At 44.4% G+C, this 18,025-nt stretch overlaps 1 protein-coding gene across 4 annotated transcripts in view; it reads right to left on the reverse strand.

Annotated features, from left to right (window-relative positions):
• The window catches only part of LOC112935388 (retinitis pigmentosa 9 protein-like), a 32,749-nt gene extending 15,102 nt beyond the window's left edge, over nucleotides 1–17,647 (reverse strand). For 3 of the 4 annotated variants that reach the window (XR_012002748.1, XR_012002749.1, XR_012002750.1), the window contains exons 1-7: nucleotides 17,421–17,647; nucleotides 12,878–12,908; nucleotides 11,640–11,769; nucleotides 5,562–5,653; nucleotides 4,320–4,381; nucleotides 3,013–3,387; nucleotides 874–936 (exon numbers count right to left, since the gene is read on the reverse strand). Coding sequence is in view for 1 of the 4 variants with exons in the window: in XM_072764699.1 (XP_072620800.1) it covers nucleotides 3,186–3,387; nucleotides 4,320–4,381; nucleotides 5,562–5,653; nucleotides 11,640–11,769; nucleotides 12,878–12,908; nucleotides 17,421–17,572 (669 nt within the window). In the remaining 3 variants the exon portion in view is untranslated. Of the gene's footprint in view, nucleotides 1–873; nucleotides 937–2,731; nucleotides 3,388–4,319; nucleotides 4,382–5,561; nucleotides 5,654–11,639; nucleotides 11,770–12,877; nucleotides 12,909–17,420 lie in introns of those variants that run through there. The other variant, XM_072764699.1, reaches the window with a different exon arrangement.
• Nucleotides 17,648–18,025: the final 378 nt, after the last annotated feature.

Below are 18,025 nucleotides of genomic sequence, written 5' to 3' on the forward strand. Positions count from 1 at the left end.
GCAGTCACTAATTTCCACAAATGTATTGACTTAAAACCATATCCATCAACTTCTGATTTCTGGACTGGCACATAAGGAAGTAAGTCTTCACTCTGTCCTAAGAAGTAAAAGTAAAAGCAGAACTAAAAATTATCAAATCTTCCTAAATTTGTCAAAGAACTGAGGTCACAGCAAAATCCCTAACCTGAAAATTGCAGACAGGTGGACTTGGAAAATCATAACAACCACAGCAGAAACCTCTGTGGGAGGTAGGACGATGTGCCATGTAGGATATCTACTGTAATAAGTGTACCATTCTGGTGTTGATATAAGAGAGGGGGGTTGTGGGTATGTGGGGACAAAATACATGGTAAATCTCCGTAGTTTCTGCTTAATTATACTGTGAATGTAAAACAGCTGTAAAAAAAAAACTGAATTTTTTAAAAAGTGAAAAGATAGAAACAATGCCCATTTATTATCTCATAGGTTTGTAGGTCAGAAACGTGAGAAGACCACCCTTAAGGTCAGGCTCTGACATGAAGATCTGTGTGCAGGAAATTGAGTGGAGAGTGCTATGGGGAATAAAATCTCAGAAGGGGCAAAGAAAGCATGATTATGCATAGAGAAGTACAGATGTGATGTAGTAATAACAAAGGCCTTCACCAATTGCACTGGGAGCTCCTGAGCTGCAATGGTCCTGTAGAATAATCTCAACTGGCATAAAAGATCACACCTTACATCCCTGCAGCCTTTGAATATGTTAGCTATGTATTATAATCTAATCAGGGGAATAAAATCCATTATAGTAACAAGTTCTACAGATTTGGGCAAAAAATCTTGGAGGCTATTTTATAATTGCGCCTACTACAACCATAATGACAGGTAGATAGATACCTTGGTAAAAGGAGGTCTGGTGACTTCTCTTCCTTTTCTATATAGGACTGGAGAGTACTGGGTCTGAAAGGAGAGATTTTAGGATGAGGAACTTTGTTCAGCTTTATAGGGTCAGTGGTCTGGGAATTGGAGCAGAGGAAGAAGAGGTTAGTTTGAGGTTCTTGTGGGTAAACTGGAGAAAAGGACTACAGGTCAAGGGATGACAGACCGAACAAAGGACCATGGAAACTAGACCAGAAACCTGAAGTGAGAGTAGAGACGGGAATTAACTTGCAAGGAGGGATGCAGTGGATGGCAAGATCCTGATTACAACAGGAAGAGGAAGGAGGCTTCAGGAAGAGGTTTAACACTTAGAGCAGTGGTTCTGCAAGTCTGGCCCCCAGACCAACAGTTAGTATCAGTATCATTTGGACACTTGTCACAATTGCAAATTCTCCAGTCCACTCCAGACCTAGCAAATCAGAAATTCTAAAATTCTAGGAGTTAAGACCCAGGAGTCTGTTTTAACAACCACTCCAGGTGATTTTGCTGCCCCATAAGTTCAAGAATCATTGATATTATTCTCTCCTATTGTAACTGAATATGTTTATCATGAATGGGTTTCCTGCATGAGAAAGAAAATTCCTGGAGGGTGAATTCCTGCTGCATGCTGAGCTAGGATGCCAAGGGTAAGTGTAAGACATGGCTGAATTAACTGGCCTTAGAGTTTTCAGAAATAACAAATCCTGGCCATTCCAATCTGGGCCAATTGTGTTACTCAGGTAAACTTTGTAAATAAGGCCAAGACTAGGGCCACTTACTGAAGAGAGCTGGAGAAGGAGTCAACCTGGCCTGTATCACTCATTCCTTAAAGACAGGGGAATCTGGGGCACCTGGGTGGCTCAGTCAGTTAGGTGTCTGCCTTCAGCTCTGGTCATAATCCTGGGGTCCTGGGATCTGAGCCCCACATCTGGCTCCCTACTCAGCAGGGAGTCTGCTTCCTCCCTTTCCCTCTGTCCCTCCCCCAATGCAAGCATGCTTTATTTATCAAATAAATAAATGAAATATTTTTTAAAAAATTAAAATACTAAAAAAGAGGGGTGAGTCCTCAGGGAAAGTGGCAAAAAAGTAAGAATAATGTGTTCCTGGGAACCTGAATGATGTAAGTAACAACAGACGCTGATGAAGGAGGACCACTTGCTTATGAGCAAGATCTGGCTCCACTTTGGCTCAGGGGAGGAACAGACACCCTCCCCTAGCTGTGGGCACCACCCCAAGCTGCTGAGCTGCCTCAGCTGTGGCACAAAGAGAGAAGTTCTCAGGTGGGCTATACTTAGCCAAGAGGATGAGATGAACTTGGGGATGGGGGAAGTTGGCCCAACACAGTAACCTCTATATCCTTAGAAGTATTCTGAATCTACTATTCTGAAAATAGTCATGGGAAAATAGCAGTAAGTGATGGGAATAGTCATGGGAAAATAGCAGTAAGATCTAAGCAAGTCAAACACATGATTTTTAAATGTTATTAGTGTATTTCACTCCTCAAACCCCACAAAAAACAAAAAACTCAAGTAATCATACCAGGGGTTTAAGAATATGGGTCTTTGAGTATAGGAAGGCCCAACATGCTTTATATTGTTTGGTTAAAAAATGAAAAACAATGGTGCATATATTTATACTATACTAAAAAGAGAGAAAAAAAATTTGAAACATAAATATTTCCAGATGACTTTACAAGAAATTGGTAACATTAGCCCTTGGGGAAGGGAACTTAGTGGCTGGGGGAGACAGGAGGAAGGTTTTCCCTGATTAAACCTTGTATACCTTTTAAATTTGGACCATGTAAGTATATTATGATTCAAAAATAAATAAAAGAATATTTTTTAAATAAATAAAATAATGAAATTTATTATCCTGGACAACAGAGAAAAGTCAAGCCTGAAGTCTCTGGGAACCAAGTAGTGCCCTGGTGGGGGGTGGGAGAGGCTGGGGCAGCACCCGGAGCTTCCTCAGAGCTCATCCCCAGTCCAGCTGCCCCGGCAGAGGCCCCTCCAAGGAATCACAAACCTTGGGGCTCAGCGGGAGGAGGGCACTGAACAAAGCTTTCCTGCCTGAGATCAGCTGCTGTCCAGAGCCAGCACCTAGGAAGGTACAACTCACCCTCCTGGGGTCACATCTTTGCTGGAAGGCAAGTGAGGATTCACACGGGTGACGTCCAATCCCCTGCTCTCTGGCGGCTCCCTCCTCGTCCTCCCCGCCTCCGCCATGGCCTCTGGTCTTTGGCCACAGTGTCTGATCTGTGGGGAGACAATGCTGAACCAGTCAAGTCCTCATCAATCCGAGTCTGAACTCTCATTCGACTTGGAAGACTTATGTTTTCGTTTCTTCTTCTTCTTCTTCTTCTTGTCTTTCTTCCTTTTCTTATGTTTTTCTTTCTTCTTTTTCTTGTGTTTCTCTTTGCATGCTGAGGAACTGGAGCTGCTCCCATCTTCCTCAGAGGTAGAATCCTCCAGTAACTGTTTCAACTGCTGTATCCTACACAGAGAAGATTAACCAAAACCATATTTAACTCTGAAAAGAAACGTAGATAAAAACGATATAAGAGCAGCAGCGAGAGTAAAAAAAAAAAAAAAAAAAAAAAAATCACGAGTAACCACCTTACTGAAGACAGTATTCACTTTTATTTGTGCATGTCTTCCCCATTCTTGTTCACACCCATGCCTCTCTGACGTGACGGTAACCAGTGTACAAGTCACTCTGTAGTCTCTTCATCATCCTAAATTCTTCTGCATGTTTCTCCAGTCCTTAGTACAGAATTTCGAACACGTTCCTACCTTCCTTCATCACACCCCACCCTCCCACCCACAGCTGCTCAAGGTCACACTAGGTAATCTATCTCCTTAACACTTAGAATTCCATGTAACCAGTTTGAGAAGAACCAACCCTCCTCTTTATTCACCTTATCTTTTATCTTTTATTCTTGTCTAAAGCGAATTTTTAATAGCTCAGACACTGAAACTAAGTCAGCATCCAGCAGTGGTGTGAGCAGGAGCAGCCAAGCCCACTGCTTTAAGCTAACCCAAGTAGAACAAGGCTGGCCTGCCCATTCCCCACCCACTGGCCTTTCTGTGATTACTCCTGCCTTCCAAATATTTCACAGCTAAAGCACCTCAGTTACCAAACCACTCATCTAATACTAGAATGGGTGTTTCCAACTTTATATAATTTCAGACCTTAAGAGGGTATTGGGGGATCCCTGGGTGGCGCAGCGGTTTGGCGCCTGCCTTTGGCCCAGGGCGCGATCCTGGAGACCCCGGATCGAATCCCACATCAGGCTCCCGGTGCATGGAGCCTGCTTCTTCCTCTGCCTGTGTCTCTGCCTCTCTCTCTCTCTCTGTGACTATCATAAATAAATAAAAATTTTAAAAAAAAGAAAGAGGGTATTGGTATCATTAGAACCATCTTACCTTAAATCCTTTTCGTGTCTTTTGTTCTCTCGGATGATGTCATACATGGGATCTTCATGTGCCTTGAGGATGACAAAAGGTTACAGTTGTGTTAGGCTCCATGGACTATCAGCTAAATAAAAATTCATATTTCACTGAAAGCAGTTTGGTGTAATTTTATATTTAACACATTCTAAAATAAAATAAAATATAAATAAATAAATAAATAAATAAATAAATAAATAAATAAATAAATAAATTTATAATCCTTCCTAGGAGTTACTTTCGCTGCAAACCCACTGAAGCTGTAACAAAGGATTTTCTGATTAGAAAAATATAGATTACAATTTAAATATCCTTTATAAGAACATATACCATGGCAGAAACATGAAATACTTTTCAAGGTAGAAATATCGAGGTAGTTTTCTTTGTTCTGTTTGGAGAGATGACCAAGAGATAGTATTAAGAAGAAAAAGTGGTCAGGGTGTCTGGGTGCTCAGTTGGTTAAGTGTCTGCCTTCTGCTCAGGTCATGATCCCAGGGTTCTGGGATCGAGCCCCATATCCTCAGCAGGGAGTCTGCTTCTCACTCTCCCTCTGCTGCTCCCCTTGTGCTCTTTCTCTGTCAAATATATAAATAAAATCCTTTTTTTTAAAGTGCATATATAATTTATATACACACTTCTAGCTTCTAATTTAAAGACATCTGGTCAAAAAAAAATAAAGACATCTGGTCTTTAAAGGCTGGGAAACTAAAACTCTAATTTTAGTCATAAAACATGATTTTTTTATATAAGTTAAAACAAATGACTGAATAAATAACGATCTGCTTTAGAAAAAGAATCATTATTCCCAAGGTAAAAGCAAATAACACTTTAATAAAAAGTTGGGTTTTGTTAACTAATCTGTCACATAAATGTAATTTTTTTAAGGATTTTATTTATTTATTCACAAGAGACACAGAGAGAGAGAGGCAGAGACACATGCAGAGGGAGAGGTAGGCCCCATGCAGGGAGCCCAATGTAGGACTCGATCCCGGGACTCCAGGATCATGCCCTAGGCTTAAGGCAGGCGCTCAACTGCTGAGCCACCCAGGGATCCCAATAAATGTAATTTAATAAGAGATGTAGTCAACACAGATACTCTGACCAAAAAACTTCTGGGAATATATTTTATGCAAACTTCCAGTTCACTGACTACAGCCTGTTTCATTAATATTCACTATTTCTAAAAAATGTAAATTGACAAGGTGGGGTTCTACTTACTACTCTGAACTGCTCTAACTTTTGGTTGCCTTTGATAAAAAAAGGACATTCTTTGTCGCCTGTTCGGTGACCATACCGTTTACAACGCCAACCTAAAAACAAAGAAAAAAGGAAATATTTCTGTAAGATAATTTCATTTAATGAAGAATCAGTAGATCACATTAAAAGTTTTCCTTCATTATACTCCAATTCCAGAAGCTAACACAATGAGTGAATGAACCACGTAAGATCCTAGAAAATAAAGGGAAACTAATTGCTTCCCCAACCAACTTTTATTAGTGTAGCTTTAAAATATTATCTCATCAGATAGGTATTCAGTAATCCAATGTAAAAGTATTGTAAAGAGTGAATTTGTGTGTGTGTGTGTGTGTAGCTTACTGTATTTTTCAAAGAGTAGGTCTCTTCTATGTATCAAGTGACTTCTGATTCTCATTTACCATTTTAGACACTAGAGGTAACAGCTTCTTTCTCTGATTTAACCACCACACAAAGCTCTTACCTTTAATTAAAACAGATCACAAATTATCTTCAAATATTAATTCCATTAGTACTCTAATATAGCTTTACCTGCTGAATAGGAAAATTGTCCTTTGTAAAAAGATCTGTTATTAGAAGCAGGAGGCCCTGATGAGGAACTGAGAGGAGATACAATAAGAAAATGCTTACACGCACTCTAGGGCAAAAGACAGAAACATGCACCTTCGTGGAATTTCAATGACTAATGACTTGACATTAGGCGTTGATGTGTGGGAAAAATGAAGTGAACAAAGCAGGAATGGGTGAGACCCTTGTTACATCTCTCACCAGTTTTCGTCTTCTCAGAACCATCAGAATTTGAGGCAAATCAGGAAGTCATATGAGAAAAGTGAGCTAAGTGAGACCTTGTGTTTGAACATTAAGGAACTCCAACCAAGGAAGTCAGGAAGCAGGGAGAGGGATTAAGATCTTTCAGGTTTGCCCCATGATGGAGGCTACTCAAAGTATGAAGTGAAAGAGAAGGGAAGTTTTTCCTGTTTAATTTTGAGGATAGGATGCAGGAAACCACTGAAAAAGAATGAAATCTGGAGATTATTGGTTGCCTCTGAGCTGTCCCTGTCTTTAACTTCCCCAATATTTCAAGTTCAGGAAAGAAGGATTGTACTCCTTCAAACCAAAGTTTTGTGTTCAAAATTCTCTTAGTGTTAAAGCAAAGGTGATCCTTATTTAAAATGTGTTCATGGGCAAACAAAATCAGCAACACACAGAAGATTGTTAGAATGCACAGTATTTGACCCATCCCAGAAATACTGAAACATACTACAATTTTAAAAGATTAATTGGTGACTTATAGACATATTAAAGTTTGAGTACTACTGTTTTGGGGATCCCTGGGTGGCTCAGTGGTTTGGCGCCTGCCTTTGGCCCAGGGTGTGATCCTGGAGTCCCGGGATCGAGTCCCGCGTCGGGCTCTTGGCATGGAGCCTGCTTCTCCCTCCTCCTGTGTCTCTGCCTCTCTCTCTCTCTATGTCTATCATAAATAATAAATATTAAAAAATAAAATAAAGTTTGAGTACTACTGTTCTAGATAACACTACAATCAATAAAATCAATGAAAGTGTGTACATGTACATGGGTCTTTTATCCCATTTAGGTTGAGTCCAAATTTTGTGGGGCCTGACTTAAAAATATGGGGGAAGGACTCTTTAGGAAAAAAAAAATCTTGCCCTGAAAAATTTCACAAAATCATATGACCATATCAACAAATCATTGTGTCTGCTGCAGGCCCTTGAAAATCACAAGTGAGTAAAACTGGCTCTGGTCCCAACCCACACATTTATTTTCCAAGTCAATGCAAGTAACTATAAGGTGGTAACTGAAATAAGGGCACCTGCATGTCACATTTGGTTAAGCATCCAAGTCTTAGTTTTGGCTCAGGTCAAGCCATGAATGCATGGTCATGAGATCAAGCCCCCAGTAGGGCTCTGGACCCAGCAGGTAGTCTATGAAATAGACTCTCTCTCTCTGGGGCACCTGGGTGGCTCAGTGGTTGACAGTCTGCCTTTAGCTCAGGTTGTGATCCTGGGGTCCTGGGACTAAGTCCAGAATCCGCATTGGGCTCCCTACAGGGAGCCTGCTTCTCCATCTGCTATGTCTGCCCCAATCTCTCTGTGTCTCTCATGAATAAATAAATAAAATTGTAAAAAAAAAAAAAAAAAAAAGATTCCCTCTGCCCCTTCCCCCACTCATGCATGCTTATTCCCTCTTTCTCTCTAGACTAACTAAATAATACATTTTTACTTAAAAATAGTAATTGAGGGAGCACCTGGGTGGCTCAGCAGTTGAGTATCTGCCTTTGGCTCAGGGTGCGATCCCTGGGTCCTGGGATCAAGTCCCTCACTGGGCTCCCTGCAGGGAGCCTGCTTCTCCCTTTGCCTATTTCTCTGCTTCTCTCTCTGTGTCTCTCATGAATAAATTAATACAATCTTCTAAAAAAAATGATAATTGAAATGTAAGTAACCACCTCATAAAACATAGCAGTGGTTTTCAAACTTAAAAAAAAAAAAAAAGCTGTAGACTTCTGGGTAAAGATGACAGACTATGTGCATTTACCTCCTTTCATTTCCTTCCTGACACTCCATAAAAAAAGATATGAAGAGGATTCTTTTCAAAGAGAGTAAGCTGGTGGGGATCCCTGGGTGGCGCAGCGGTTTGGCGCCTGCCTTTGGCCCAGGGCGCAATCCTGGAGACCTGGGATCGAATCCCACATCGGGCTCCCGGTGCATGGAGCCTGCTTCTCCCTCTGCCTGTGTCTCTGCCTCTCTCTCTCTCTCTCTCTCTCTGTGACTATCATAAATAGATAGATAGATAGATAGATAGATAGATAGATAGATAGATAGATAGATAAATAAGAGAGTAAGCTGGGCAGCCCAGGTGGCTCAGCGGTTTAGCGTCGCCTTCAGCCCAGGGTGTGATCCTGCAGACCTGGGATCAAGTCCCGCATCAGGCTTCGTGCATGGAGCCTCCTTCTCCCTCTGCCTGAGTCTCTGCCTGTGTGTCTCTCATGAATAAATAAATAAAATCTTAAAAAAAAAAAACTACTGAAAATTGTTGCAAACTTGCCCAAATCAACTTACTTGAAACCCTGGAAATTAACTAAAGGTTTGCCACAATCTGAGGAGCATTAATTCAAAAATAGCTAGTGAAGCTTGGTAAGAACAGCAGGATTTCTGACATTTTAACCAGGCTTACTCCTAACCCTCTCTCCCAATTTCCATAATAATCTTGGAAATCAGCAACCTTGTAACCATGACAGCTATGAAAAGCAATAGTCCTGCACCCTCAATAGGAGTAAGACCCGGTTTTAAGGTCTCCAAAAACCCCTAACCTCCGAGCACAAAGCCACACTAACACTGACAGGGTGTTGTTGCTATTTAACTAATCAGGTAGTTTACTTTACAGGAAAAATCCAGTCCCTCGGGATATTTGTTGAAAACAATTACCTGCAATTGTTAATATTACAGTTGCCAGTCGCTGTGATACCACTGGATAAATAGGAGCTCAGCTAAAAATGTAAAAGACCTGGGGAATGCGATGTCCATAGAAGACTTTCAAAAATTCTGACCTCCTGGGAAGCTTGAAGGCATTGCACATGTGCCAACATTTGTTATTTTCTGATTTTTTGATAGTAGTCATCCTAATGGGTATAAGGTGGTATTTCACTGTAGATTTGGTTTGTATTTCCCTAATGATGATTGACACTGAGAATCTTTTCATGAGCTTACTAGATCCTCTTTAGAGAAATGTCTATTCAAATCCTTTGCCAGGGATCCCTGGGTGGCGCAGCGGTTTAGCGCCTGCCTTTGGCCCAGGGCGCGATCCTGGAGACCTGGGATCGAATCCCACGTCAGGCTCCCGGTGCATGGAGCCTGCTTCTCCCTCTGCCTGTGTCTCTCTGCCCCTCTCTCTCTCTCTCTCTCTCTCTCTCTCTGTGTGTGACTATCATAAATAAATAAAAAACAAACAAAAAAAATCCTTTGCCAAATTTTAATCACGTTTTGTTTCTTCATTGTTTTTAGGAGGTCTCTATGTATTCTAAATATAATCCCTTATCAGATATGAATTACAAATATTTTCTCCCATTCCTTAACCTGTCTTATTACACTATTGATAATGTTTTTATTCACAAAATTTTGAAATTTTCATGAAGTCAAATCTGTTCATTTTTTTTATTGCCTGTACCTTTGGTGTTTTATCCAAGAAATCACTGCCAAATCCAACTTTCTGCAGCTTTGTACTATGTTTTCTTCTAAGAGATTTTATAGTTTTAGGTCTTACATTTATTTAAGTCTTTGATCCACTTAAATTTTGCACATGGTATTAGATAAGGGCCCAACTTCATTCTTTACATGGGGATATCCGTTTTTGTTTTTTTTTTTTTTTGAAAAGACTGTCCTTTCCCAATTTAATGGTCTTGGCTCCACCATAAGAGATTATCACAACAAAGAAGATGGCTCACGTACAGGAAACAGTAGATTCAATGTAGGAAAGAAGCTAAGGGAAACTGCAGAATGATCCTATCTTAGTTCAGACTTCCCCTAACAAAATACAGACTGGATCAATTACACAACAGGAATTTATTTTCTCACAGTGCTAGACACTGGATATTTAAGATCTGGGTGCCAACAGAGTTGGTTTCTTGGTTTCTAAAGATTAGTCTCCTGGCTTGCAGACAGCTGTGTCCTCCCATGGTATGTCCTTACCCAATGGAGAGAGAGCAAGCTCTCTGGTCTCTTCTTAAAGGGCACTAATCACATCATCAGAGCCACCTCATTACTTCATCTAATCCTAATCACTACCCAAAGACCCCATCTCCAAATACCATCCCACTGGGGATTAGGGCTTCAACAATGAATTTGTGGAGGGACACAAACATTCAATTCAAAACACAAAGTCAAGGGAAATCCCTGGATTATAAGCATGAGAGCAACCATTTTCAGAAGGGTGAAATTAAGAGAATACTTTTGAAGGTCTTAAGATTCAACCTTCAGACCAATTTGAAGTTGAGTAAGAAATCAGTACATGGAAACTAAAAACAATAACAACAAAACAACACACACACACACACACACACACACACACACACACAAAAACCAGACAACTGTTAATCCAGGGGGAAGGAGGGAATTCTTAAAGATGCATGAAAGGAAAGTAATGAGTTGACTAGATGACTCAGCTTTGAATATAATCATAATAAAACATCAAAGGCTTATCTAACCAAATTATAAAAAAACCATTTTGGGGAAGATGTGATATAGTAAGTGTACACATGTGTGGTAAGACCAGCAAAGAGCTAAATTCTCATCATCCATACAATGCTGACATACAATGTCAACAAATAACACCTAAACCTGAAAAATCAATGCAATGTAAGTGTGATCTTAGACAGATGAAGACAATATCATAATAACCAAGTAAAAGAGCTATAAGTGGAAATGGAAGAAAAAGAGACTGGGAACTATTTTAATTATGTGTATAAAGAATCTCTGTACAAACGTCTTTAAAAGGCAGCAGTATCCTTTCTTCAAATACCATCCTATGCTAGAGGAAAAGTGCTGGAGCCCTGGTGGGGTGGGGGTGTGCATGCACAGCCCATCTGTTCTGGACCCACCCTCTGGGGCCCACAGCTCCTCTCAGGTTACATGGATGGAACCTTAACACCACTGGTGGGGGGCAAATGATGCAAGACCCAAAGGTACCTGCCCTCCAATACATCTCTTGTCCCTCATGGCATTTCTACAACAGAATATCCTATTACTGGATATTACCAAAGAGTGAACTCCAAAGGTAGCTATGTTTCTATGGAAGACCACTGCCCTTGGAGTCAGAAGCCCTAGAATCAAAGCTCTGCTCTACCTCTTACCTTGGACCACTTACTAACACATGCAGGTCAGCTTCCTGAACTGTAAAACAGGGATCATACTTTGACTTAACAGGGCTGCACTGAGAACAAATTAAAACAACACAACAAAAAAGAAGTAAACACGCTCTGTATAACTTGCGTGTATTGAGGAGTGTTACTTGAAACTCTCCCATGCTCACACTGCATAACTTTGACTTCTTTCCCCAGTGGCATCCAAAGTCCTTTCGTTGGAGCGTGAGCCAGAAATTCCCTGGCATGTTCATTGCCTGGTACATCTGGTATACAGTCTTCTGGCTTCGTCTCATCTTCCTAAAAAAGGAAACAGCGTGTACACAACTTGGCAAAAAAGCACAGAAATTCTCTCCCACCTGCTTCTGAACACAGCACTGCCTGGCTTTCTCAGGGGCTGGACACACCCATGTCATCCTAAGTTACCCTCTCAAATACAAGAAAGATCAATTATACCTGACAGAAAAACGAGAAATAAATGTACCAGAAGAACTATATCAGGAACATGACAGAGCTATTCTTAGAGAAATATTACTAGTATTATTCACATAGGAATGATCTGTGAGCTCCAAATCCTGATTCTAGATCACAAAAATTAGATTCAGACCACAAACTTTTCTATTAACTTAAAAGCCTTGTGCAATGAGGCAAAGTATAGAATTAAACAAGATTTCCTGAAATGATGAGAATAACATGTTAAATTTAAAAAGATTATTATCCCTTGGAGACCAGTCATGTTGTACAATCTCACACATGCTGTATTTATGAAATGTGCTTTCACCACCAAATAACTTCGTTACACAATTAAGGTGTTATTTTTTTAAGCTACTGATTGCAGTTCCTATAAACATTAAATTTATACAAAAGAAGAGTTTTATAACAATCTTTTCCTCTCAGTGAACGTGAGCAAGAAGGCTGTCCTGGCCTCTACCAAGCCCTCTAGGTCTCCCTCCCGCAGAGAGACTGGATGGACACTGGGGGCAGGTGCTGCTGTGAGACAGTGGGGTGCCCTGCACCAGGGGCTGGACCAGAGGACCTTCCAGTCCCCTCAGACTACTGTTCTGAGCTGATGACACTCGGGAAGCCAGCAGCAAGTCAGAGGAGGAGCACAAATATGGGAAGATGCAGCCACAGCAAGAGAGGGAGGGAGGGAGAAGGGGACTGATCACTGAGGAATGTGCGGGCCCCAGTTCTTAGGGACAGACACAGGGCTGAGGACACTTCTACAAAAGCACAGGCTGGACCAGCCCAAAGTGTATGAACCGACTGGAATCCGCAGGGTGGAGCGGCGTTATCATAAAAGGATGTTCAAACCTTATGCAACAGGTGTTCGTAACAAGTTACTGAGTCTGAGCACCGAGTCAAATTCGTCTAAGAGAATAACCAAAGGCACAAACTTCACACTGACCTTGATAAGCCCAGGAGGAGGTTTTTCATAGCTAGAAAAGAAAAGACGTCATTAAAAACATTAACAAGAACATAATACGTTTTAGTGAGCAAAAAGCATTTGCAGGCCAAAACAAAGAGGATGCTTTTAGTAAAACCTTAAAACTACATTATATCTAAAGCAGTTGAGGGGAGGGCGTGATCCTGGAGTCCCACATCGGGCTCCCTACCTGGAGCCTGCTTCTCCCTCTGCCTTTGTCTCTGCCTCTCTCTCTGTGTCTCTCATGAATAAATAAATAAATCTTTAAAAAATAAAAATAAAAATAAAGCAGTTGATAAAATATGCCCAGCAGTCGGGGATCACCTATAAATAACCTGATGCTGCATCACTTCCTGTGGCGATCTAGAACTGAAATTCCCTGAAGTAATAACCAGGTGTCTGAACATGGTGATTTTTACTTGTGAAGAAGATAAAGCAAGAGACTGCAGGGGAAATGAGAGGGAAGAAAACCTATGAGCTGATCACGGTTCCAAACTGTCATAGTTGTCAGGTTGTTTACCTGATACACCTTCTACTTATTCAACATTGAAGAGGCTCATGGGGGTGGGGTGGTGGCAGGTGGAGAAATTTGTACTGACTTGGTTGGGGGCAGCACAGAGGGGCAGGAGCAAAGCTGGAGGGAAGGGCCTGTTGCAGGGGAAGGAGGTGAAGGTGATCTGTCTTAGAGGCTTCCTCTCCCATTTCCCCGCAGCTCCCAGTTCAAATCCTGCTCACCCACCCACCCTGCCCGCAGAATGAGCCAGCTGTCTGCCCCTCGGCTCTCTGACAGCCCTGTGTACTTTGGACCTTGCTGGACTCGGGGTCTAGGACCCCTGCACGGTGCCTGGACCACAGGCAGCATTCAGTAAAGAACACGGCTAGAGGAAGCAGATGTATGATGGGTGGGAATGTACTTTCCCTTTGAGCTCTCAGACCCCCAAGGCTCCTACGGGAACATACACATCATCCCTATGCTCCCCATTCATTTTCCCTTCCCATCACTCTGCCGGAACTGCCCCAAAAGGCTTCTAGTTTCCAAATCTGGAAAATTAGTTCCAAATGCTCATGTTCACTTGTCAGTAGTAACACACTTCTAGCTATAACATACACCACGTGGGTGTTTATTTGGCTTTTAACTGTGAATGCCTAGGAAACCATAAAGGAAAATAAGAATGAAAAAAACATGATAAGCAAACATCATGGGTCCGTTCAACATCCCTACAAAGAACATTTTACTGAGGACATCTGGGCATAGCAACTGGCTTAAAAATGTGAAGAGACTCCAGAAACATGGAAATGTGAGAGCTTCAACACTGCTGCACCCAGATGGTGAAGCAAGGGTGATTAATTAGGTTTTCTATAACGAAAATGTATTACTTTTATCAACAGATAGACATTAATAAATCCTTAAAAAGTGAATTAGATATTGAAATGGGACAATTTCCATAATAGTTTTAAATTTTAAAAAAGGGTGGGGGGAGGGAATAGAGAGCAAAACAATGTATTTGGTAAGCTTCTATTTGTGTGTGGGGTGGGGAGGGGGGAGAAGGAGACTATATATGGCCACATACACACACACCTTTTAGGTACCTCTACAAGGAGAGCAAAGAAACTAGTTATATGCTTGCCTCTAGGGAGAGGCACTAAGGATTATAAATAGAAGAGATCTTTGTTTTTCATTCTACTCACATCTACATGCATGAGCCTGCAAAATGCTTTTTAATTGCAAAAGAAAAATGAAATCAGTGGTAACTACATTACAGCTCTGTTGGTATAAGCCCAGCTTAATATAGCTCTGAAAGAAAAACTAAATATAACTTGGGAGTAAGAAAAATGGAGTCAAATATATGCTATTAGGAGTTCATATCTGCTCTAGAGTTGTATATGCTAGATTTCTGTCTGAACAATCAATGCTACTTCTGTAATTGTTTCAAGAATACAACCTGTTTGGTCTAGCCCTGAACTTGGTATTTTCCTCTCACGAAAAAGGAACAGGTATAATAGGTAAAACTAAATTTGATATTCAGGTAATATTAAAGGTTCCACGTAAAAACTTACTCCTTGCAGAAGCAACCAGTCAATTATTGTGCCAGGCACGTTGCTAAGTACTAGAAGGAAGAACGGCATATGACTAGTTAAAATCAGAAAACATATAAAATGAAAACTGCTCTCAGAAGTGACATGAAGTTTTTAAATAGTTGTCCTGATAAAAGGAGACGTTCTATCTTCTTCGAGTAGAAGACCCCAAATTCTAGCAGGATTATTTTTCAGTTCTAAATCGATGTTAGGGACACCTGGGTGGCTCAGCGGTTGAGCATCTGCCTCTGGCTCAAGGTGTGACCCTGGGGTCCTGGGATGGAGTCCCACATCGGGCTCCCTGCATGGAGCCTGCTTCTCCCTCTGCCTGTGTCTTTGCCTCTCTTTGTGTCTCTCATGAAGAAATAAATAAAACCTTTAAATAAATAAATGTATGTATGTTAATGTGAATCCTGACAAGGTGAGGCAAGGCAGGGTAGAAACCTCATGCGCTTTGGAGGCAAAAACCTTTGGTTTGAATTATGATTCTCATCTCATATGTGTACTTTGGGCAATTTACTTAATCCCCCAGAGCCTCCATTTCCCCATGGGTGAATATGTCACATCACACACTTCACAATGCTGGCTGCTGTCCCTTCTGTTGAAGACGAGTCCATGCTCTCAAGAACCTCAAGACTAGGGCAGCTCGGGTGGCTCAGCGGTTTAGCACCGCCTTCAGCCCAGGGCATGATCCTGGAGACCCGGGATCGACCGGGATCAAGTCCCACATCGGGCTCCCTGTGTGGAACCTGCCTCTCTCTCTCTGTCTCTCATGAATAGATAAATAAAATCTTTTTAAAAAAAAGGAAAAAAAAAAAAAAGAACCCCAAGACTGGAGCAACCAGCCTCAAGATCTGAAGCAACAGAAGTGGAAGAAAGCAACCTAACAGGTGGTAAATGACATATGCCATGAGTCTCTAATCTAAAGCTTTTCTGGGCAGATAGAGGAGGATCTGCCCAGTGAAGACTACATAGTAAACAACTAGGCACGAATAGACTTAACTTCTTAGGTGTGGTACAGGGGTTTCCCAAAGCAAATGCTTGCAATATTATCCTTTTTAAAAATGTTTATTTATTCATCAGAGACACACAGAGAGACGCAGAGACACAGGCAGAGGGAGAAGCAGGCTCCATGCACAGAGCCCGATGTGGGACTTGATCTAGGGTCTCCAGGATCATGCTCTGGGTTAAAGACGGTGCTAAACCGCTGAGCCACCAGGGCTGCCCCAATATTTTCTAACACAAAGTGGTGGCATAACCTAGCAGAGTGATGGAAATCCGCATAAGCTGAGGAAACGGTGCAGTTCATCTGCAGCCATCCATTTAAAATACCGATGCCAGGGCTCAGGCACTGACACCAAAGGGAGTTTGGTAGTACGGTCTATGAATCCAATAATCCAGTAATACATCCTTTGAGCTGCAAGAGTTGTACAAAAACAACATATGGCCAATCAAACAGAAATCCAAATTCCTGAAAAATATGTAACTGATTGCCAAGATGAAAAGGAATGTGATAGAACTACACACTTTGAAATCTACTACTAGCAATAAAAAAAAAAAAAAAAAAAAAAAAAAAGTCCATTCACAACTGTTTTCACAAATTTAGAAGAAGGTAGTTGATGGCTCAAGGCTCACACTGAAAAGAGCCGGCCGGCCTCCAGCAGGCGAAGCTCCCGGGTTGATGACAAAGAGTCTGAACCCTCTAAGGACGTTCCCTTACACCTTCCCGTAGGTAGTGCCAATGCCTGAAACGGGACCCCGGGGACGCCAAAGAGGGGCCCTGGAAGGCCGGCAATCCGCCTCCCACCCGGGGTGCGGCCCGTCCCACCCGCCCTGCCCCCACCGGGGCCCCTCGGTCCGCAGGCCCGTGGAGCTGCCCCTGGCCTCGCTGCAGCCCCTGCACGCCCCGACGGCCGCGGGGTCTCCCCTGCACCCCCCCACCCCTGGCCGCAGAGGAGGCGAACGCGGCTTCAGCGGCCTCACCGTCGGCCCCACCGTCGGCCTCACCGTCGGCCCCACCGTCGGCCCCACCGTCGGCCCCACCGTCGGCCCCACCGTCGGCCCCACCGTCGGCCCCACCGTCGGCCCCACCGTCGGCCCCACCGTCGGCCCCACCGTCGGCCCCACCGTCGGCCTCACCGTCGGCCCCACCGTCGGCCTCACCGTCGGCCCCACCGTCGGCCTCACCGTGGGCCCCACCGTCGGCCTCACCGTCGGCCTCACCGTCGGCCCCACCGTCGGCCCCACCGTCGGCCCCGCCACCCGGGCCCCGGGAAGGCGCAGGGCGGCGGCGCTCACTGCACCTGCCGCGGGCTCGGGCCCTCCCCCCCCCGTTCCCGCCCCTCCCCCTCCCCGCCCCTCCGAGGCGCGGCCCGCGGGGACCCGGGCACCCGGCGCCCCGGCCTCCCCGCCCCCACACCTGGCGGAGCGCGGGGCGGCGCGGACTCACAAGGACTCCAGGTGCTTGAGCTGCTGCAGCTGCTGCGCGTCGTGCCGCCGCCGCTTCTGCTCCCGGCGCCGCTGCAGCTCCTGCTCCGCCGTCTCCCGCGGCCGCCGCGCGCCCCCGGCCCCCGCGTCGTCGCGCCCGGGCCCGGCCGACATCGCGGCCCGCGTGGCGGAGGCGGCCCCGCGGCGGCCCGAGGCGGTGGCGGCGGCCAAGACGGCACTTCCTCCGCGCCGCGCCGCGCCCCGCCCCGCCGGCCCCGCAGCGCCCCCTCCCGCCCGCCCCGCCGCGGCCTCCGGGCCCCCGCCCCCCGCCGGGCCGCCCCGCGCCGCCGCCCCGAGTCCGCGCTCGCCGCGCCGGGGCCCCGCCGCCGGGCCGGCCGGGGTCGGAGCGCGCCCCCTGGCGGCGGCCGCGGGCGGCGGCGGAGGAGGAGGAGGCGGAGGAGGCGGAGGCTGCGGGGAGCCCCGGCCGCGCCCCCTCCCCGGAGGCCCGCGACCCGCGGCGGCGGCTGTGCGGGCGGGGCTGCTGCGGGCATTTTCCAGCGCGCGGTCACCGCCTCGTCTGCGGCGGACCTGGACACGGTTTGGGAGCTGGACGGAAAGCTCCCTCCG

The sequence above is a fragment of the Vulpes vulpes genome, chromosome 7, assembly GCF_048418805.1.
Source record: "Vulpes vulpes isolate BD-2025 chromosome 7, VulVul3, whole genome shotgun sequence".
Classification (NCBI taxonomy): Eukaryota; Metazoa; Chordata; class Mammalia; order Carnivora; family Canidae; genus Vulpes; species Vulpes vulpes.